This window comes from Ovis canadensis, chromosome 2, assembly GCF_042477335.2.
Source record: "Ovis canadensis isolate MfBH-ARS-UI-01 breed Bighorn chromosome 2, ARS-UI_OviCan_v2, whole genome shotgun sequence".
Classification (NCBI taxonomy): Eukaryota; Metazoa; Chordata; class Mammalia; order Artiodactyla; family Bovidae; genus Ovis; species Ovis canadensis.
In genome coordinates, this window is record NC_091246.1 from 48113875 (window position 1) to 48138123 (window position 24249).

General features: G+C 41.2%; 1 protein-coding gene across 4 annotated transcripts in view; it reads right to left on the reverse strand.

Annotated features, from left to right (window-relative positions):
- INVS (inversin) overlaps positions 1–24249 on the reverse strand; it is a 138708-nt gene that overhangs the window by 29413 nt on the left and 85046 nt on the right. For all 4 annotated transcript variants that reach the window (XM_069576059.1, XM_069576056.1, XM_069576057.1 and 1 more), the window contains 4 exons: positions 23470–23625; positions 22827–23056; positions 18689–18795; positions 10280–10492 (listed from right to left, as the gene is read on the reverse strand). In XM_069576059.1, the coding sequence (XP_069432160.1) occupies positions 10280–10492; positions 18689–18795; positions 22827–23056; positions 23470–23625 (706 nt within the window). The remainder of the gene's footprint in view (positions 1–10279; positions 10493–18688; positions 18796–22826; positions 23057–23469; positions 23626–24249) is intronic.

Consider the following 24249-nt stretch of genomic DNA (forward strand, 5'->3'; position numbering starts at 1 on the left):
GACACACACACACACACACACAGGAAACAGCTCCTGAGAACAGAACATAATCGCGTGTGTGCGTGTGCGTGCGTGCATGTGTTAGTTTCCCTGGGGAAAAAAGGTCCAGAACCATTGCTCAGAGTCTGAAAGAATCTCAGTTTACTGAGGCCCGGCTGTGTGTGTGTGTGTGTGTGTGTGTTAGTTTCCCTGGGAAAAAAAGGTCCAGAACCACTGCTCAGAGTCTGAAAGAATCTCAGTTTACTGAGGCCAGGCTCTTATTTGGCAGATAAGGAAACTGAGGCAGAGAGCTTAGTGACTTGCCCAATGTTACACACTAAACTATATACAGAACTGAGCTGGACTTGGCAGCTTAACTTCTTCCTGTAAAATTCACCTCACAAAATCATTTGTAAAAATGTCAATCTTCTATCACGTAAAAAATGAATTGGGTCATAAGAAGAAAGTGGCAACATCACATCAAAGTAACCATTAACAGCATTTCAAGCTAGCTTCTAGCTTAGCTTTTAGTCTTAAACTCTTAGACTTAATAATTATCCTAAAATTTCAGTGTGTTTTCTCTGACTAATTTATTTCAGACTGTCAAAGATCTTTAATCTTCAGGGTGGGCCATGCTATACACTTGACCTATTTTTGTAAAGTTCAAGAGACAAATAAAAGAGGACAAACTAAAGTTATTCTACTTTACATGAAAATTTAAAGAGAAAAAAAAATCCTGGCCATGACACAGCAAGCAACATTTTAGCTGGACATTTATTAAGATGGCAGAATCTTAACCAGGCCCACATTTTCCTCCCCTTTTCCTCTACGGGAAATCAGCCAGACAACAGCTTCTGATGGGCTGCCAATTAGTCTGGCTTGTACTGTCTTTCTAGAGCAATTTGAACCGCTCCCTAGACGCTTACAGTATAAAACTGTAAGAAAGCCAACCAGGGATCAGATCTCTGACAACATCTGCTTCAGGTGCTGTCCACCACATGGTGATGAGGGTCTCCAAAGGATGGACTAGAGGAACCAAGGGTTGTTTCACCCAGGGGAAAAAAGACCAGAAGCACACTTTGCTGGTGCAAATCTCTGAAGGGCTATGGTGGCGCAGAGATATACCCTGGAACTCTCCCAAGGCAGATCTAAGACCCAAGGAGAGGACCTGACAAATGAGCAGCCTAGATGACAACAGCAAAAAAAAAAAAAAAAAAACAATAAGAAACCAAGTGAGCTCTGCACTGTGGCAGTTATCATCATAGCCAATGAGGTTTATCCGAGCTGCAGTTATTGCTAATTGAAAACTTATCCAAGGAATGAATGCGGGTCAGTTGTAGTGAGTGGATGGAGCTAAAGCCTGTTATACAGAGTGAAGTCAGAAGGAGAAAAACGAATACTGTATATGAATGCATATATATGAAATCTAGAAAAACAGTACTGATGAACCTATTTATAAGGAAGAAATGGAGAGGCAGATACAGAGAACAGACTTGTGGGTACAGTGGGGAAAAGAGAGGGTAGGGTAGAACTAAGAGAGCACCAGTGACATATATAAACTATTATGTGTGAACCAGAGTTGCTGGGGAGCTGCCATAGAACGCAAGGAGCACAGCCCGGCTCTCTGTGATGACCTAGAGGGGTGGGTGGGAGAGGAGAGGGAGGCTCAAGAGGGACAGGAGACATGTGCAGTTGTGACTAATTCCCCTTATTGTGTGGCGGAGGCCAACACAACATTGTAAAGCAATTATCCTCAATAAAAAAGAGAAGGAAAAAAGAAACCAAATTATCAAAAGATTGCTTGTTGTGCAGAGAACTAGGTCAAGGGCAGTAACTTGAACATTCCACAGCTTCAGCATCTCAGCATTGGATGCATCTGTTTGCACAAGACGGCACATGCTTTCCTCTGGGTCTGGAAAGTTTAAGTCCTGGAAGTTGATGGAGTTTTTTTTTTACCCCACTGTGCGGCTTCCACAGAGAGCTGTATTAATAGTTGTCCAGTTTCATCAAAAAGAAAGTAATTCTGCCAGACCCCACAGAAATTAAGCAGGCTCATTCTCATTCATGAGTACTCAAGTCACCAGTGCCATCAATACAGGACTAAGAGAGGTTTGAGAGCTGTGATTAAAATGGTTTCCACAGGAAAGGAAGGTTAAGTTAGTGTGTCCTGCTGTTGCACTGATTACACCTGGGTTTGCCTTGGTGACTTTCTTGGTCATAGTCCTGGTGTAGGTTAGGGGCCAACTAGTTTTCCTAACTTTCTCAAGGATTTAGAAGGATACTGGTATGCTCTGCTCGGTTAGCTCTGAGTCATAAGATCTTCCTGAACAATGTTGCAGAACTGATGGTGGCAGCTTGGTGCCACTCTCTTAACAGCCATTGGAAACAACATGCACAGCTGAGTAAGCGCTGGGTTAGGACAAAAGCTGACGGGGGGCCTGGTGACCTTTGCACCAACAGTTATATATTGCATGTAAGTCAGAGAAAGAAGCAGGGCCCTTCCATGCCGGCCTATCAGACAGTGCTAGGATCTGGAGAGCCTACTGCATAAGCATGGCTGGGGGCTGTTCCCTAGAACCAAGCCATGGCAGGAACCCTGGCTTAGGGTAAGACTGAGATCCATGTGCCAACCTCCTCCCTTACTGGCTGAGTGATTTCAGACAACTTAATTGGTATTATCATCCCCTGCATGAAATGAGTTTAAGGACAGTTGCCTTGTTTACTTTACTGAGTTATTGTAAGGGTTTAATGTACAAAGATTTTGTAAGCTATAAAGAACTATACCAATATAAGTAATCAAGAGGAGAGTTATAACCAACCTAGATAGCATATTGAAAAGCAGAGACATTACTTTGTCATCAAAGGTCTGTTTAGTCAAGGCTATGGTTTTTCCAGTGGTCATGTATGGATGTGAGAGTTGGACTGTGAAGAAAGCTGAGTGCTGAAGAATTGATGCTTTTGAACTGTGGTGTTGGAGAAGCCTCTTGAGAGTCCCTTGGACTGCAAGGAGATCCAACCAGTCCATTCTAAAGGAGATCAGCCCTGGGTGTTCTTTGGAAGGAATAATGCTAAAGCTGAAACTCCAGTACTTTGGCCACCTCATGCAAAGAGTTGACTCATTGGAAAAGACCCTGATGCTGGGAGGGATTGAGGGCAGGAGGAGAAAGGGATGACAGAGGATGAGATGGCTGGATGGCATCACTGACTCGATGGACGTGAGTTTGAGTGAACTCCGGGAGACGGTGATGGACAGGGAGGCCTGGCGTGCTGCAATTCATGGGGTCATAAAGAGTCAGATATGACTGAGTGACTGAACTGAACTGAACTGAAAGCTGTTAAGCTGTCACTGGTTCCGGTTGGAAGTGAAGAAATGTGGATGTGGCATGAATGCCTCACCATCTAGGAGTTACAGGGCTGGGCCTGATGATGACATTTTCAGGAAATGCTCATTGTTGAAACCACACAACCCCTTTTTCTGTAGAAGCCATATTAATCACATCTCTCAAGCCTCTCTTGCATGCGTGCTAAATCATTTCAGTCATGTCCAACTCTTTATGACCCTATGGACCGTAGCCTGCCAGGCTCCATTGTTCATGTGATTCTCCAGGCAAGAATACTGGAGTGGGTTTCCATTTCCTCCTCCAGGGGAACTTCCCAACCCAGGGATCGAACCTGGGTCTCCTGCTTTGCAGGCAGATTCTTTATTATTACATGCTTGCTATTAAAAAGCAGACATCACTTCGCTGACAAAGGTCCATATAGTGAAAGCTATGGTTTTTCCATAGTCACACAGGGATATTGGAGAAGGAAATGGACACTCACTCTAGTATTCTTGCCTGGAAAATCCCATGGACAGAGGAGCCCGGTGGGCTACAGTCTAAGGGGTCACAAAGAGTCAGACATCACTGACCAAGTAACAACATAGGGATATGAGAGTTGGATCATAAAGAAGGCTGAGCACCAAAGAATTGATGCCTTCAAATTGTGGTGCCAGAGAAGCCTCTTGAGAATCCACTGGACAACAAAGAGATCAAACCAGACAATCCTAAAGGAAATCAACCCTGAATATTCATTAGAAGGACTAAGGCCGAAGCTCCAATACTTTGGTCACCTGATGCAAAGAGCCAACTCATTGGAAAAGACTCTGATGCTAGGAAAGACTGAGGGCAGGAGGAGAAGATGGTGACAGAGGATGAAATGGCTGGATGTTATCACCGATTCAATGGACTTGAATTTGAACAAACTCTGAGAGATGGTGGAGGACAGAGGAGCCTGGTGTGCTACAGTCCATGGGGTCGCAAAGAGTCAGACGGGACTTAGTGACTGAAGAATAAGAAACATATCAATCAGGGGCTTTAAGTCACTAGAAGTATGGAGGTACCTAACACAATCCATGCTCTCCAGGAACTGACAATCTAGTTGGGAAATCAGACCCATTACTCCTGAAGATGCTGAATTCTAAATATGATGCATGCTAAAATCATCTGAATGCAGAGTTCCAGAGAATAGCAAGAAGAGATAAGAAAGCCTTCTTCAGTGATCAATGCAAAGAAATAGAGGAAAACAACAGAATAGGAAAGACTAGAGATCTCTCCAAGAAAAGTAGAGATACCAAGGCAACATTTCATGCAAAGATGGGCTTGATAAAGGACAGAAATGGTCTGGACCTAACAGAAGCAGAAGATACTAAGAAGAGGTGGCAAGAATACACAGAAGAACTGTACAAAAAAGATCTTCACGACCCAGGTAATCATGATGGTGTGATCACTAATCTAGAGCCAGACATCCTGGAATGTGAAGTCAAGAGGGCCTTGGAAAGCATCACTACAAACAAAGCTAGTGGAGGTGATGGAACTCCAGTTGAGCTGTTTCAAATCCTGGAAGATGATGCTGTGAAAGTGCTGCACTCAATATGCCAGCAAATTTGGAAAACTCAGCAGTGGCCACAGGACTGGAAAAGGTCAGTTTTCATTCCAATTCCAAAGAAAGACAATGCCAAAGAATGCTCAAACTAACGCACAATTGCACTCATCTCACATGCTAGTAAAGTAATGCTCAAAATTCTCCAAGCCAGGCTTAAGCAATACGTGAACCATGAACTTCCTGATGTTCAAGCTGGTTTTAGAAAAGGCAGAGGAACCAGAGATCAAATTGCCAACATCCACTGGATCATCGAAAAAGCAAGAGAGTTCCAGAAAAACATCTATTTCTGCTTTATTGACTATACCAAAGCCTTTGACTGTATGGATCACAATAAACTTTGGAAAATTCTGAAAGAGATAGGAATACCAGACCACTTGACCTGCCTCTTGAGAAATCTGTATGCAGGTCAGGAAGCAGCAGTTAGAACTAGACATGGAACAACAGACTGGTTCCAAATAGGAAAAGGAGTACATCAAGGCTGTATATTGTCACCCTGCTTATTTAACTCCTATGCAGAGTACATTATGAGAAACTCTGGACTGGAAGAAACACAAGCTGGAATCAAGATTACTGGAGAAATATCAGTAACCTCAGATATGCAGATGACACCACCCTTATGGCAGAAAGTGAAGAGGAGCTAAAAAGCCTCTTGATGAAAGTGAAAGAGGAGAGTGAAAAAGTTGGCCTAAAGCTCAACATTCAGAAAACGAAGATCATGGCATCTGGTCCCATCACTTCATGGGAAATGGATGGGGAAACAGTGGAAACAGTGTCAGACTTTATTTTTTGGGGCTCCAAAATCACTGCAGATGGTGATTGCAGCCATGAAATTAAAAGACGCTTACTCCTTGGAAGGAAAGTTATGACCAACCTAGATAGTATATTCAAAAGCAGAGACAATACTTTGCCAACTAAGGTCTGTCTAGTCAAGGCTATGGTTTTTCCAGTAGTCATGTATGGATGTGAGATTTGGACTGTGAAGAAAGCTGAGAGCCGAAGAATTGATGCTTTTGAACTGTGGTGTTGGAGAAGACTCTTGAGAGTCGCTTGGACTGCAAGGAGATCCAACCAGTCCATCCTAAAGGAGATCAGTCCTGGGATTTCTTTGGAAGGAATGATGCTAAAGCTGAAACTCCAGTACTTTGGCCACCTCATGCGAAGAGCTGACTCACTGGAAAAGAGTCTGATGCCTGGAGGGATTGGGGGCAGGAGGAGAAGGGGATGACTCAGGATGAGATGGCTGGATGGCCTCACTGACTCGATGGATGTGAGTCTGAGTGATCTCCGGGAGCTAGTGATCGACAGGGAGGCCTGGCGTGCTGCGATTCATGGGGTCGCAAAGAGTCAGACACGACTGAGCGACTGAACGGAACTGAACTGAAAACAGAAGTATTAACCCTGAGCTGGGGGTTGGGGATGTGGGAGACTAATTAAACTGGAAGAGAAAAAAAAGGTTACATAGAAATAATGTCAAAGTGAGAAAGGAGAGAAGTGAGAGAAGGTTATTTCAGGCAGACAGAGGGCACAGCTCTCATAGAATCTTTGACTCAGAAGAGATCTGAGAGCCAGGCTCTTTTATATAGTTTTTTTAATTCCTTATATATTTATCCTGGAGAGATGATAATTCAATTTATCCTCGAACATTTTCAGTGAGAGGAAACTGCTTACCTCAGAAGACAGAAAAGGTTTGGCTCTAACCTTTTCAGTTGGTACTGCATTGGATGGGGGCTGGGGTGGGGTCTGTCAGATTCTATCTCTTGATTGTTGCTGAAGCACAGGCTTAGTAATACTTGGTCTTTGACTTCCTTTCAAGGGAATAAGAAAATGTCATGCATTTTAGGACCTTTGACTTATAGAATGTTATAGCTAGAAGGAACCTTAGATATCATTTAGTCCAATCTTTTAAAAAAATCTTTCTGTGATTCATGGACCATCTTAGAGAAGGTGATAAAAATCTATAGATCCTCTCTTCCCACCAAATGTATATGAACTCATAACATACAAAATACTGCCTACAGTTTCAGGGCATTCACGGAGCCCCAAAACCTGTCCCAAACTAAAAAATTTTCTTTTTATTGAGAAACTGAGGCTCAGAGAGTGGAATGATGGAAGTGTTCTCATGCATCAGACCACAGGTGAGCAGAAGATTCAGACCTAAGGGTCAACCCTGAAGAAAGGTATTGACAAATGGAAGATGTTTGGGGAGCAGGCTGCAAGCGGATCTATTACAAAGTGACAAAGAGAGCTGGGATTGGAGTGCGAGTATCAGGAGCACCTTCTTTAATTATCTGGAAGTTGGTTTATGAAGAGGATTTAGACTTTTCTCTTTTGCTTCAAGGGGCAGCTCAAGATCAAAAGGGAGAAAACAACTTCTGCCAACAGTGTGACACTCAGTCATGTCCGATTCATTGTGACCCCATGGACTGTAGCCCACCAGGCTCCTCTGTCCATGGGATTCTCCAGGCAAGAATACTGGCAACAGAACTGTCCACTAATGAAATGTGCTGCCTTAGAGGCACAGAACTCCTTGTCACTTGACTTTTTGAGGACACAGAACAACCTCCCATTGAAGGAACTTGAGCATCATGAGAGATTGAACTGGGTGACCCAAACTGGATTTGATTACATAACTCTTAAGAGACATAGTCTCATACACTAGTCAGAAAGCTCAGGTCTCCCAAGAGCGTGGGCTGTAAGGAAAGCTGTAAGTGAGGAAATGAAGAAAGTTCAAGACGGTTGAGACGTCAGGTGTGAGGGTGAATGGGTGGAATTAGTGGAGACAAAGGTGAGACTTGGAGATATAAGCAGAAGTAAAATGTTACAGGGTCTGACGCAGCATCACGAATGCTACTCGAGAATGATGCCTGTATAGGGTGGCGGGACAGAAGAATTGAAACAAAAGGACATTTCAGAAAGAGGAATTAGCACAACTGGTGGTGGTAGCACTAGCAGGGAGATCAGGAGGTGAAAAGAGAGACAGTCTGTGGTGATGAGTTGTATGGTTCACACAGTGAGCCTGAAGTGACAGTGACAACAGGGCGTGCAAATGGAAATGTCCAAAGATCTGACATGTTGGCAAGCAACAAAAGGACAGCAAAGTGGAAGTGCCTGGTAGAGAGCTGATGATCTAGGACTAGAGTTCCAGGAGATTAAGATGTCAGAGAGATGAAGGGGTTATCTACAAAGATAAAGTAATTTAAGTTTTAAGAGTAGATATATTTTCAGTGAAAAAAACATGGCAAGAAAAGAAGTTTAAAGGGTTAGCCTGTAGTGCTGACTTCAGTGTAGAGATGGTATAATTGAATAGATGTATGAAGGGAGAGTTCAGAAAGTTAGAGGGGATCTGAGCTTAGAGAGTGAACAAAAACCCAGCAAAAAGGAAGCTTCAAGGAAAAGGAGCGATCAACATAAATACAGTCTTATTTTCATGTGCATTCAGCTCTGTGTTTTGGCAGGTAGATTACAGTAGTGTTCATTTTGGCAACACATTGGAGGTGTAGTATGAGTTATAAAGTGCTTTTAAATGGATTATAGGTATTTCCTAAACAAACAAACAAAAAAGCCTTAGAAAATATGACTAAAACGTCTGTCTTTCAATTTCTCTACCAGCAAAATAGAAATCACTCTAAGTTTAATCAGTCTCTTTGACACCCTTACTTTAAGGACGGTGATTTCTGCCATCCTAACATGAGAAATTGGGGAGGGTATGTTGAGGCAAAGTGATGTGCCTGGGCCATCTTAGTCAATGAGGTGGCAGCAGCAAAGGCTAAATTTAACATTCTGATTTCTGTTCCTTAAAACCAAATTCAAAACCAAAATGAAACACTGATTCACATTTTCAGGAATAACTTTTGAGAAATAAAATTAACACAAATTAAATCAGTAATTCTCGATTCAAACATTTCTCCTGGAGATCTATGCTACAATGACTATTAGGAGGTGATGGTTAAGAAGTATTAAGAAACTCATTTACTCCCGATAATGAGGAAGACTGTGACTGAAAAAAAGTAAAGGAAGCTAAAATTTTCAGTTTTGGTATCACAGTAAGCACAGCTCCCAAGAAACTAAGAATTAAGAACAGGGCTTCCCTCATGGCTCAGTGGTAAAGAATCTGCCTGCCAATGGGTTTGATCCTTGATCTGGGAAGAGCCCGCATGCTGTAGAGCAACTAAGCCTGTGTGCCACAACTATTGAGCTTGAGCTCTAGCACCCAGGAGCCACAACTACTGAAGCTCATGCATCCTTAAGCCCCTGCTCTGCAACAAGAGAAGCCATCTCAAAAAGAAGTCTGTGCACCACAAAAAGAGTAGCCCACCTCCCTGCAACTAGAGAAAAAGCCGCACAGTAAGGAAGACCCAGCACAGCCACACACACACACACACACACACACACACACACACACACAATCTTCCTGTGATCTTTATCATCAGATGTTTTGGTTTTATACCTGCTAATGCAATACTCTCTTCCTATTTAAAATACCCAACACGTGTATAACAGAAAAGTTAAACCAAAACATAATCTAAAATCAATCACTCACAGTAAAAACAATCACAATGTATAATAAACTTCCTGGGTGGCTCAGATGGTAATGCATCTGCCTGCAATGCAGGAGACCCAGGTTTGATCCCTGGGTCAGGAAAGATCCTCTGGAGAAGGAAATAGCAACCCACTCTACTATCCTTGCTGGGAAAATCCCATGGACAGAGAATTCTGGTGAGCTACAGTCCATAGGGTCTCAAACAGTCAGACAGAGCTGAGCAACTAACAGTTTCAGATTTATAACAGGCACAAATGACTATTTCACACACTATATCATTACCTAAACAAGTGTGAGGTCCTCGAAGCAAGTACTATTTTCTCCTTAGGCTCAAGTCAAGAGTGTTGTATGTGCAGTAAGAATTCAATCAGTATTTCTGGAATAAACTGCATTAGTTAGTAGGGATTTGTTAAGGAATAGGTAAGGAAGAGCAAGTTATTTATACAAGTTGGTTGCTTTAATCAAATCAAAATTAGACCTACATTTGTCTAGTAGAAGCAGGCTAGATATTGGTATGAGTTTCTCTTGAAAAGGTAGAAGAGTGAGAGGACCAGATATTCCTTTGTGGCTTACTGCAGGCAATGCCTCACCCCCAGCTCCTCGCCATGGCTGGGTATGGCAGTGATGTGTCCCAGAGTTAGAACCCTGAGGACTAACCTAGAGGAACTCAGTCCCCTGAAGGACTGGTGAGCAGAAGTAGGGAGGTGACGTGGATGTAGGGGTCACAGTTACTTCAGATTCCCTCCTGGTTCCCTCTCCTGGCCCCTCCCACCACCGTGCCCCCTTCCACACTGACTCCTGAGTTGTGAGAACACAGTCTCTAGAGTTCACACTTACTTGGCAGCAGCATCCTTTCTCAACTGTTCATGCTTCATGAGGAGATTTTTCCGGTCTCGGAAAGCTTTTCGGACCTTGTACCCTTTGTAGACGGCCTGGATCTTGAAGGCAGCGATGTCCTGTATAGCTGCAATGGACAGGGCACCATGCTCCAGCATGAACTGGATCACTTCATGACGCTCCCCAAGCAGAGCATAATCCAGGGGGGTGTACCTGAAGTAGGGAGATTTTTTTTTAAGTGTTGTAAGGTAATTCAGAGCACAGTTAAACTGGTGACATTATGCAGTGGGAGGAAACCTCGTTCTAAGATGTCAAATACTCCTGAGGCATGGCTATCTTCTGTCCTCCGGGGCTGTTCCTTTTTCTCTGAGGAGCACAGAACAAGGGTGGAGTTGGTACGTGGTGTTTTGCACTGCTGACCATGTCTATTCCTCAGTTTTGCTCACTTGCTCACAAATTAGGGGCTTTGAGAATACATGATCACTTTTCTTCCTCACCATGTTCTAAGTAATTCCTTAATCCTATCTAAAAAACACTGCAAATAATATCCTGTGAGGTTCCTAAGTTTGAGCCCATGATTACTGATAGTTAATGTTTATGAAATGCAAAATATATCTCCAAATGGAGAGAGTTAGTCTGTGAGAAGAATGGCCCTTTAAACCCCTGCAGAAATGATGGATTATTAAACAGAGTTGGGACAACTGTATGGTCATCTGGGAAAACAAAAAGAAAAGATTCCTACATCACTTTCACTCCAAAATGAATGCTAGATGAAGTAATGATTTAATTTTTTTTTCTAAGGGAATTTCCTGGTGGTCCAGTGGTTAGGACTCTGTGTTCTCACTGCTGAGGGCCAACGTTCAATCCCTACTTGGGGAATTAAGATCCCGTAAGCTGCATGGTATGGCCAGAAAAAAAAAAAGTGAAAGTAGAAGAAAAAATCATGGATGATTTTTAAAAATATTGGAGTGGGAAGTTTTTTTCCAAAGAAAGATACAGAATACAGAAACCTTAAGACTGATAAATCCGAGTACATAAAAATAACAAATATCTATAGGGCAAAACCACCAATAACAAAGACAAAAGACAGTTCTTCAAACAGGAAATACTAGGGGCTACTAGCATATAAAAATATGTTCAATGTCACTCATTTAAGAGAAATACAATGTAAGACTAATATGAGTGAGCACTTTAATCTAAAGATTAATTTAGCAAAGACCAGAAAGTTTAATAACACACTGTGCTGGCGAGGATGGAGGGAGACAGGCTCTCTACGTACTAGGGAGGCAATCTGGCAATATATTTCACAATTATTCATGTATCTGCCCTCTGCCATAGCCTCTTCACTTATAGGCATTCATCCAGTAGATCTGCTCTCCTCTGAAGTGCTTTATATATAAGGATATTCACAGAAGCACAGTTTGAAATAGTAAAACAACGGAAAGTGAAAGTGAAGTCGCTCAGTCGTGCGACTCTTTCCCACCCCATGGACAGTAGCCTTCACCAAGCTCCTCTGTCCATGGGATTTTCAAGGCAAGAGTACTGGAGTGGGTAGCCATTTCCTTCTCTAGGGAATCTTCCCAACCCAGGGATCGAACCCAGGTCTCTCACATTATAGACAGACGCTTTACCGTCTGAGTCAAAAGGGAAGTCTGGAAACAACCTCAATTCCATCACTAGTGAAAGTGGAAGTCATTCAGTCATGTCCGACCCTTTGTGATCCCATGGATTATAGAGTCCATGGAATTCTCCAGGCCAGAATACTGGAGTAGGTTCAGTTCAGTTCAGTTCAGTCGCTCAGTCATGTCCAACTCTTTGCGACCTCATGAATTGCAGCACACCAGGCCTCCCTGTCCATCACCATCTCCCGGAGTTCACTCAGACTCACGGCCATTGAGTCCGTGATGCCATCCAGCCATCTCATCCTGGGTCATCCCCTTCTCCTCCTGCCCCCAATCCCTCCCAGCATCAGAGTCTTTTCCAATGAGTCAACTCTTCGCATGAGGTGGCCAAAGTACTGGAGCTTCAGCTTCACCATCAGTCCTTCCAAAGAACACCCAGGACTGATCTCCTTTAGGATGGACTGGTTGGATCTCCTTGCAGTCCAAGGGACTCTCAAGAGTCTTCAATACCACAGTTCAAAAGCATCAATTCTTTGGCACTCAGCTTTCTCCACAGTCCAACTCTCATATCCATACATGACCACAGGAAAAACCATAGCCTTGACTAGACGGACCTTTGTTGGCAAAGTGATGTCTCTGCTTTTGAATATACCATCTAGGTTGGTCATAACTCTCCTTCCAAGGAGTAAGCGTCTTTTAATTTCATGGCTGCAGTCACCATCTGCAGTGATTTTGGAGCCCAAAAAAATAGTCTGACACTGTTTCCATTGTTTCCCCATAAGTTGCTGTTCTCTTCTCCCGGGGGATCTTCCCAACACAGGGATTGAACCCAGGTCTCCCGCATGGCAGGCAGCAGATTCTTTACCAGTTGAGCCACCAGGGAAGCCCAAGAAAACTGGCGTGGGTAGCCTAACCCTTCTCCAGCAGATCTTTCCGATCCAGGAATCAAACTTGGGTGACTTGCACTCAGGCAAATTCTTTACCAGCTGAGCTACCAGGGAAGCCCTCCATCAATACAGGACTGGTTAAATAAAGTACAGGCCATCTCATCATAAAGTCACCTGCATAAAGCAGCCATTATTGTGTACATGAATAAACAAGGAACAATCACCAGGATGACTTGTTCAGTGAAGGAAAAAAGAAAAAGAAACCAGAACAGTATTATGATGTGCTTTACTGATAGAATATATCCCTATATTCTCACCTATGTAAAATATTGATATAACTCTCTAGGAGTTTCCCAAGAAAATGTGACAGTGATGTCTCTGGGGAGGAAGCTAGCTGTCTCAGAGACAGGGATAGGAGGGATATTTAGTTTTAATAAATGCCCTTTTATGCTTTTTAAATTTTGTACAGTGTACATACTTTTTTGATAAGTATATTATTTAGAAAAGATGGATATTATTATTATCATAGACATATATTAGAATTTCAACTGACTACTTTCTAGATCTGTGATTTTAGGCAGATTTAAAAAAAAATCTTCTCTATTTTTGGAATCTACAACAAACCAGGTAAATATAGAGCAGAAAATAACAGTCATCTACACTCTCACTCTCAGAGTTAACCACTGTTAATATTAATATCTTGGGAAGTATGTTTCCTTTTTTAAAGAGAAATAATTACTTTGTAAAAATGACATACAGTTTAAGAATTCAAATGATGTAAAAAGTACTAAAATTTGAAGTAAAGAAAATACCCCCAACCATCCAACTGTGGTAATAACAATGGTTGTCACTTCCTGACCAACTTATGCCCCACTTATCCTCATACAGATTTGGTATGATGAGAGAATAAAATAATCAGTGTGAAGAAGGCAGCAGTGTGCCTGGCATGAGGGAAGCAGCTCATGAAAGTTAGTGTGATTAGTGTTATTACAGGACACACACTGCAGTGCTTATGTGTTGGTGATAGCACTTATCACGAATATTATTTGCACAGACCCAAACTAGCACTTATGACTGCTGAACAACTGCCAGATCAGCTTCCTCTGGATGACTGTCACTGAGTCAGTGCAGTCACAAGTGTTGGAAGGAAATAATCAGCTGATTGATGAGCTGGAAAAATGATGACTATATGGGTGCATGATTAGACTCAGAAAATCAGCCAATCATTATAGAAAAGAAACTCTTCAAAACTCACCTAACAGTCACAGTAAGATACAAAAGGAAGAGGTTTTCAGTAAATGCAAAGGGTAGCTTGGTCACTTTAGTCAGGAGACTCCAAAGTCAGAAGGAAGTTCTTGAATGCTAAAATGAATGAACCCCCGTTGAAGGACAGCTTGATCTGCTAATATTGTTCAGAAACCAGAAGGCCATAAAGTAGAGGTGCCTGAATAAACTTTAAAACATTATTTACATGTAAATAGTGCCTGAATAAACTTTAAAACATTTACATGTAAATAGCATTTTGTAGGAGAAGGCAATGGCAACCCACTCCAGCACTGTTGCCTGGAAAATCCCATGGATGGAGGAGCCTGGCAGGCTGCAGTGCAGTCCATGGGGTTGCAAAGAGTCGGACATGACTGAGCGACTTCACTTTCACTTTTCACTTTCATGCACTGGAGAAGGGAATGGTAACCCACTCCAGTGTTCTTGCCTGGAGAATCCCAGGGATGGCGGAGCCTGGTGGGCTGCGGTCTATGGGGTCGCACAGAGTCGGACACGACTGAAGCGACTTAGCAGCAGCAGCATATTCTGTAAATTCAGAAGAACTTTTACAAAAGCCACTATATATTCTAAAATGCCTTTCATGACTATACTTTTCCCAATAGAAAAAATCATCAGAGTCAGAGAACCACTGCAGTGAATTTGACAGATTTAGTGTAACACCTTCACTATAACAGACCTGGAAAGATTAAGCCACATGCTGAAGTCTATGTAACTAGTTACCTGCAAAATGTAGATGGGATTATAATCAGATGTTGCCCTGTTCAGTACAGTAATCCTTCCATAATTCATCTCTCATCACTGCATGTATGTCTCCTACGGAATGAAACTGCTTCTAAATCAATGTGCAAATGACATATGCAGTTTTATTAAGCCTGATCATTTTTTTCTGTAATTATTAATACACAGTATCTTTCACATAGTATACAAGAAGGATTACCAAAATATGGCTAATGAAAGTGAGGCCCAAGTTATGTGTTTACTTACAAATATGACAAAAAGAAATGACATGGGCATAATATTCCCTAAAGAATGCTGAACCGGAGGTCAGCAGACCTGTGTGACCCTGGGCATTCTCTTCACTTCTCTGAGTTTGTTTCCTCATCTGTAAAAGGTGAAAGGAAGGGGAGAAGAAGAACTAGATTTCTCAGGCTGCTTGCGGATGGAAAGTTGCATTTCAAATATGTTAAATATTTTTATTATAAAAAAAATCATATTTTTATTATGAGAAACTAAGCATAAACAAAAGTAGAGCGAACAGCACACTAATGCTTTATACACTCATTACCCAAATAATTAGCAAAATTTTTCTACATTCACTTCATCTACTCCTTTCTTTTTTATTTTTGCTCAAATACTTTAAAATCAAACCCCAGAGGAATTCCCTGGTGGATCCAGTGGTCACAGCACTCAGAGATTTCACTGCCATGGGCCCAGTTTCAAACCCTTGTGGGGAAAGATCCCACAAGCCATCAATCAATCAATCAATAAAGCAAATCCCAGACTCCGATCATTTAATCTCTCTGCATTTTAGATTTATCTGTAATAGGGTGAACATAATCACAATGCCATTGTATTAACAAAATTAACAGGAATTCCTTAGCAAGATCTAATGCCTCCTCTAAACACACACTTTCCTGATTTTCTTTTAAAAAATGTCTTTTTCCTTTTTTTTTTTTTTTTTTTTTTACAATTAGTTTCTTCAAATTACTTCTCGGTCAATTTTTGACTCAAGTAGACACAAACTAAATATCTAGCAAGGCTTTAAGACTAAAGTCTATACTTAGTGTTTAGGCAACTGACCACATTGTGATTATTACTATTGAATCTTTCTTCATCCCAAACTCAACTGAGACACATTCTAGCGCTATGAATATTCCCATCTATGTCAGGGTATGGCTGTCAGATAGTTATTGACTGAAAGCCAGCAGTAGGTGGCAAAAATTATGTCTATACAGAGAACATCAAGCAGTTTGTGTCAATGCATGTGAAGTAAAAATTAACAGTACATTGATGGTAACCAGTCAAGAAACAATGCAGATAAAGACAAGAGACAAGATACAATTGGACTTGCCATGTGGGAATGGTCTGATGGAACAAGTAGAATGCCTAAACTGGAATGTCAATAAACATAAAAGGCAGTGCCAAGTTCTGACATTTGTACATCAAGGTGCATTGCTGATGAAACATTAAAACAGACTGGGATATTGCCACTGTCTCTTTTCATCCATAGACTGGCAAGCACACTTTGGAGGATTTTTCCTTTGGTCTTTTGGTCTGTAATTAACATATGCTTGCTCCAGGAGGTGGTAAGTTTCTTAATTCATAAGCTTACTTAGGTCTGAAATTCAAAATTCAGCAAAAAAATTATTTTTTTATTGTTTCCTAAAAAATAGCACTCAGGCAGTAAATGGTTTTATAAAAAATATACCTTATAGAAATATATCATCCCTAATTCTTAGAATTCTTAATCTTTTTGCTTCTTCAGGGTTTCAAAGGGAGAAGCCTCCAGCACCCTCACATACCTGTTTTAAGGTCAAATCCTCAACCTTGAGGATTCTTCTGGCTTTCCAGTTTCCTTAAATGTCCAAATGCCTATCTTCATCTTTGTGGTTTTGCAGTTGTCACTTGACTATAATAGAGACGTGGAGTTCTTTATATAATCACTCTCAAAGTAAGGCATACTAATTTGCTTTATCTAAGTTTGCCTGTGGTCTAAGAATTCCACATAAGTTTCTAATGAAGGTATGAATCAGGGTGATGCTACTGGGAGCCTGAAAACACTGATCTGACAATTCACCGGTTTTTTACTGAGCATTTACTTCATGAAAAGCGCTATGAGCAATTCAGAGATGACCATGAGTTCTCTGCTAAAAGGAAGACAAATTCTATAAAATCATAATAAAAAGTGAAATGTGCCAAGGGTTATAAAGATTCACAGTGGGGAGGAAACACAGTTTGGGACACATGACTGCAGGACCAGGGCAATTTCCTTAGATGAGACTGAATTTGAACAGTGGAATGACATGATTAACAACTATATTAGCGATCTGATTAAGAAAGGTTACTATGGAAGGTAATGAATTGAATGAGGGAAAGATCGAAGGAAGGAAAACAAGTGAGGAGGCACTGCAATAGTTTCAGAAAGAGTGAGAGAGGGCAAGACAGCAGTGCTGGCGATGAAGTGGAGATGGCAGTGTTAGCCAAGGAGGGGTGTGAGTCTGCACTGTAGACTGAGAACGTACCAGCACCCAGGTGAGTGCTGAAGCCTCAGCAGTTGGTCAGGTTGCCAAAGGAGGAAGGCTGAGAGAATTGATCCACTCCTTGGAGACTGTTCATATTTAAAACAGAAAAAAATGCAACAGAAGCCAAAAGAAATGGAGAAGGAGCATGATTAGAAGAGAATCCTAATTCTAAGAGAACTGGGAAAACACACTGTCACAGAAGCTTAGAGAACATGTAGGCTCAAGAAGGTGAAGAAGAGGGGTCAACACAGAGGAGAGGCAGAAGGGCCAATGAGGGGGACAAAGAAGACATCATATGCTTTATCAACTAGGAATCTGTCAGGGACCATTCAGGTGCAGATTTCAGTGTAACCGAGAGGGCGGATGCCAAACTGCAAAGGCATGAATGGTGACAATGAAGAAACGGAGGCAGTGAAGACAGTGTGAGAGAGGGCAAAGAAGACAAACCTCAGAGAAAAGAGACTTGGAAAATAACAGATGGAGGGTACAAATAATGGGGAAAGGTTCTGAAAGAAGTGGGAAAGATGAAGGGGTTGGCCCCATGTTTCCTCTGAGACAGAGGGCTTAGAGAAAACCCCTCTTTTTCTACAAAGTGTCCCACCTCCTGAAAGAAAGAAAAAGCTGGTGGTGGCTGAGAGTGCAGGGATGGTGCCACTGCAAGGCCATTTTAGTGACAGTATCCATGAACAATGACAACTAAAGCACAGATCTGGGTAGGGGGCAGGGGGCAGGTATGGAAATCTGATTACCATCTTAGTTGTTACCTACAAATTACTAGAATCTTCCTAGATCCAAGACCATCAAGAATGTCTCCTGCTTAGACTTCACACTATGTCAAGTCCTTTTTATTGGGTCTGGGTCACTGGATAGCAACCCCAGCCTAACTCTGTGAATCTCATATTATTTAAGAAATCTGTATTAAGATTAAAATCCTGAGCTTTAGCCTCAGTTTCTCCTTATTTTTTCACGCTACATGGTGGCATCTCTGTCCACTAACTGATAATATCCTCTTCATCAAGAGAAACTTCTTGAACATATAACACATCTCACTGGCCTAACTGAATTCTTAGTCCTGGTCAGTCAGAACTCCCCTGATTTGATGCTAGACACACATCAAAAGAAGACCTACATTTCTTCATCTGGAAAGTGTCAGCTTGCCCTAAGTAATGCCTGAAGTTTCTAATAGCTTTAAAATCCCATGATTCTAAATCAACACTACATGGAACTTTTGTTTTCTTCTGGTTCAAGATTTCTTAGTGTAGTGTTTCCTGATGAAATACTATTTCTGAACGAGCATCTAAACTTGAGAATTTTAAAATATGGCAGAAAGGATGTGAGATGAACAATGATGCATTCTTTTTGCCAGTGGCTTACCTCTCTTCATTGTTTTCCATCTGATTAGGGAAAGCAGCAAAGTCTAGAAGTAACTTAATGGCATCAAGGTATCCATTGTTACAGGACCAGTGCAAAGCTGTTCTTCCCTACAAGCGTAAACAGAAATCAAATACATCTGGTGTCAGTATTTTGGGACACATATTTATTTATGCTAACTCAAATATATAAACATTTCTCCCAGTTGCTTACTTACAGAAAGAGAAAACATTAAGTATACAGTGGAGAAAATGAACGGTATCTTAACCAAGTGATCAAAATTAATACTATGTTAATAGAATTCCCAGGCTTCCCTGGTGGCTCAGTGGTAAAGAATCAGACTGCAATGCAGCAGACACAGGTTCAATGCCTGGGTTGAAAAGATACCCTGGAGGAGGGCATGGCAACCCACTCCAGTATTCTTGCAGGGAAAATCCCATGGACAGAGGAGCCTGGAAGGCTATGTCTATGGGGTTTCAAAGAGTTGGGCATGACTAAAGTGACTGAGCAGTAACAGCAGCAAGGGATGTTCCTGATGGCACAGTGAAGAATCAACCTGCCAATGCACGGGACTCAGGTCTGATCCCTGGTCCAGGAAGTGGAGCAACTACACCAGTGCATCACACCGAGGGACAGTTGCCCTCGGTCCCAACTGTCAAGCCCTCATGCGTAAAGCCTGTGCTCTGCAACAAGAGAAGCCACTGCACACCACGAGGAAGAGTAGCTCCCACTTGTCACAACTAGAGAAAGCTCATGCAAAGCAACAAAGACTCACTGCAGCCCAAAATAAATAAAATTATAAAAAATACTATGTTCAGAAGTATCCGCTGGATCATGGAAAAAGCAAGAGAGTTCCAGAAAAACATCTATTTCTGTTTTATTGACTATGCCAAAGCCTTTGATTGTGTGGATCACAATAAACTGTGGAAAATTCTGAAAGAGATGGGAATACCAGACCACCTAACCTGCCTCTTGAGATATCTGTATGCAGGTCAGGAAGCAACAGTTAGAACTGGACATGGAACAACAGACTGGTTCCAAATCGGGAAAGGAGTACGTCAAGGCTGTATATTGTCACCCTGCTTATTTAACTTCTATGCAGAGTACATCATGAGAAACGCTGGACTGGAAGAAACACAAGCTGGAATCAAGATTACTGGAGAAATATCAGTAACCTCAGATATGCAGATGACACCACCCTTATGGCAGAAAGTGAAGAGGAGCTAAAAAGCCTCTTGATGAAAGTGAAAGTGGAGAGTGAAAAAGTTGGCTTAAAGCTCACATTCAGAAAACGAAGATCATGGCATCTGGTCCCATCACTTCATGGGAAATGGATGGGGAAATAGTAGAAACAGTGTCAGACTTTATTTTCTTGGGCTCCAAAATCACTGCAGATGGTGAGTGCAGCCATGAAATTAAAAGACACTTACTCCTTGGAAGGAAAGTTATGACCAACCTAGACAGTATATTCAAAAGCAGAGACATTACTTTGCCGACTAAGGTCCGTCTAGTCAAGGCTATGGTTTTTCCAGTAGTCATGTATGGATGTGAGAGTTGGACTGTGAAGAAGGCTGAGTGCCGTAGAATTGATGCTTTTGAACTGTGGTGTTGGAGAAGACTCTTGAGAGTCCCTTGGACTGCAAGGAGATACAACCAGTCCATTCTGAAGGAGATCAACCCTGGGATTTCCTTGGAAGGAATGATGCTAAAGCTAAAGCTCCAGTACTTTGGCCACCTCATGCAAAGAGCTGACTCATTGGAAAAGACCCTGATGCTGGGAGGAATTGGGGGCAGGAGGAGAAGGGGATGACCCAGGATGAGATGGCTGGATGGTATCACGGACTCGATGGACATGAGTCTGAGTGAACTCCGGGATATGGTGATGGACAGGGAGGCCTGGCGTGCTGTGATTCATGGGGTCACAAAGAGTTGGACACAACTGAGCAGCTGAACTGGACTGAACTGAAGAAGTATCACATGTTTCCAAAATGATACTCTGAGGATTCAGTATCATCTACGTAATATTCCACCTCAAATGTAAATCCTGAATCAAATTATGATGAATCATTAGGCAACAACAAATTGAGTGAAATTCTAGAAAATAAATGGCCTGTATTCTTTAAAAATTTCAATGTCATGAAAGAGGAAAAAAGTCAAGAAGCACTGCTAGAGATAAAAAGGAATATTTCATAGTGTTAAAGAAGTCAAAGAAGAAGATATCACAATCCTAAATCTGAATGCAACTAATAGCACAGTCTCCAAATATATAGGATAAAAACTGATAAAATTAAAAGAGGAAACAGTCATATCCATAATTACAGTGGGAGGTTTTTAACCCATGTCATACAATAGTTGATAGCAGAAATAGATCAAAAAGTAGGAAAGGTATAGGCAGCATGAACAATACAATGGAAAATGTATATAAAACATTGTATTGAACAATGACAAAATTAGTATTCAAGTGTACACAGAACATTTACCAAAATCAACCATAAGCTGGAACATAAAGAAAGCCTCAAAAGCTTTTCAAAGATTAAAATAATGCAGAGTATTTTTTTAAACTAAAATATAATTTAAGCTACAAATCAGTGAGTAGGCAGAATAAGGCCTTATAACTTCTGGAATCTGTAACTATGTTATATTAATGGAAAGGGGGAATTAAGGTTGTAGATGGAATCAAGGTTGCTAATCAGTCGACTATGAGTTGGATTATCCAGTTGGGCCAAGTGTAATCACAAAGGTCCTTATAGTAAGTTAAAGAGAGAGGCAGAAGGTGAATGTCAGAGTGATGCAGTGTGAAAAAGTCAACCAGTCACTGCTAGATTTGAAGCTGGAGAAACGGAGCCACAAGCCACAGAATGTGGGCACCACCCAGAAGCTACGAAAGTCAAGGAAACAGACTCTCTCCTAGAGTCGCCAAAGAGAATGAAGTCCTGCCAACATCTTGATCTTTAGGACATTTTGGAATTCTGACACCCACATTAGTAATATGACAAATTTGTTTAGTTTTAAAACACTAAGTTTGTGGTAATTGTTACAGCAGCAATAGAACACCAATATAATCATTAACAAAAAGATAATGAGAAAATACCGAACTGCCTAGAAATTAAACAATACACTTAACTAATTCAAATAATTCAAATAATAAATCAAAATGGAAATCAGAAAGTGTTTGTGTTGAATGATAGTGATAGTACTGCTGCTGCTACTGCTAAGTCGCTTCAGTCGTGTCCGACTCTGTGCGACCCCATAGACGGCAGCCCACCAGGCTCCCCCATCCCTGGGATTCTCTAAGCAAGAATACTAGAATGGGTTGCCATTTCCTTCTCCAGTGCATGAAAGTGAAAAGTCAAAGTGAAGTCGCTCAGTCGTGTCCGACTCTTCACAACCCCATGGACTGTAGCCTACCAGGCTCCTCCATCCATGGGATTTTCCAGGCAAGAGTACTGGAGTGGGATGCCATTGCCTTCTCCAGTGATAGTACAGTTTATCCAAATTTGTAAGATGCAGTAAAGCAGCATTTAGAGTAACAAACATGCTTAAATATATACATTGAAAAAAAAAACCAATGATTTAAAATATCATCAAAAGAATTTTTTAAAGAATATTAAATCAAACCTTATAAAAGTGGATGATAGGCAATAATAAAGATGAGAGTAAATATCAATGAAATAGTGAAAATTTCAAATATAGAAAATAAAAGCAATTTTATAGACTTGCCGTGAGGACTGAATGAGTTACAAAACGAAAAGCTCTTAGAACTTTGAAATATTAAGCATCCATGATTATGAAAAAGATTATATACCAAATGAAAAAATATTGGTGATAATTTTAAGCAAGCAAAACAAAATGTGGTTTGTAAAATCATATATATATATTTATATACCTATATACATATGCCATGTATCTATATATTTTATAAAAATTATAAAACTATTCCCATCTTATGGCTTTTAAAAAGTATATATATGTATGCACAAGGACTAGAAGAGAACATGGACAAATAAAAATCACTTTTAACTAACAGATTTGCGAGTGATCTCTTCACTTGACCAACTATTTTACTTAATTTTAGTTAACAAAGAAGCAATGCTGCAAACACTTTGGAGCAAACAATAGAGAAAAGACCTAGAATTTTTACCTCTTTGTCTTGAATGTTAGGGTCTGCGTTGTTTTCCATGAGTACTGCCATGCAGTTGATATAGCCCCCATAGGCAGCACACTGCAGTGGGGTTCTCCCTGCGTAATCCTGCACATTTGGGTTGATCTTATTTTCAATCAGGATCTGGCAAACATCTGCATTTCCTCCCAGCGCGGCCCAGTGTAGAAGAGAATGTCCATCTTGGTCGACTAGATCCACCCTCGCTCCACCTGAAAAAGCAAAAATAAAGTGAAAATGTCTAATATAGAGAGCATTTATCAAAGAGAAGAGAAGTTTAAAGAATATGACAGTCCTTTAAATGCTTTACTCTTAGCAAAAAACTTTCAGGTGTATCATCTATTTCAGATTTTTACAATAAGCCTGGGAGTTGGTCAGGATAGAAATCGTTCCCCTTTTATGTGAAGCGAAACTGAGGATCAGGCAGAAACAGTGACTTTTCCCAAATCAAACAGCTACTAATAGGTGGAGCTAGAAGTGACTCTCGAGTTTCCTGATGCCAGGCTTTTTCCTCCATGCTTCCACCCAGGCACCTCTCTGCCATGTACAGCTGTATTTCAAAAGGTGAATGTAAGAAATCCTACCTTTTGAGACTGACTTGTTATGAGCACTCTTAATAACTAACCTTTGATGAGTGTCTGAATCACATCTTTGTGCCCCATCTCACAGGCTCGGAAAAGTGGAGTATGTTTCATGACATCAGTAGCATCTACTTGAGCGTTATTTTCCAGTAATAACTTCACGGTGCTGACATGGCCAGAAAGTGCAGCAGCATGTAAAGCTAAAAAGGGAGCAAAAGAGAGTGAAGAACATTTAAGTAACAACTTTACCTTTTTACTATTCTAACTATGTATCTCTTCCTCTTTCGATTCTTCCATCATTTTGGCCAAACGCAATTTAATCTTCAAGATTATCTATTTTCCACTTGTATACACTTCTTTATATCTTCCTTTCTATTGGTGTGTATTATTACTCCCACTTTTCCCTTCCTTCTACCTTTCTCATCCCACTGTTTTCTTCCTTTCTATCCTGTTGGTCTGAAATGGTCTCCTCAGTTACTAGTTTATTATCTTTACCTCTTTCGAGAGAGCAAGAGAACAAAAACTGACAACGAGAAATGATTTAAATGATGCAGGCAATCTGCCCACCAAGCCACTCACAATCAGTATATGCCTCCGAGGGGATGTGATGGGAGCCGTCAATCTACTGGTTCTTCAGTCGGTTACCTGTGCTACTCTTCCAGTTGGTCTGTGTATCCACATGGTACCAAAAGTGTGTGCATCTCACTGCCTTGAGAGCATTATTCACAGAACATGATTCCAAATGCAAGTCAGCTATTTCCTCAGGGCCCAATTTTAAAAAGAGCAATTCATTTCAAGATGGAGGAAAAAACCAAGTGGAATGT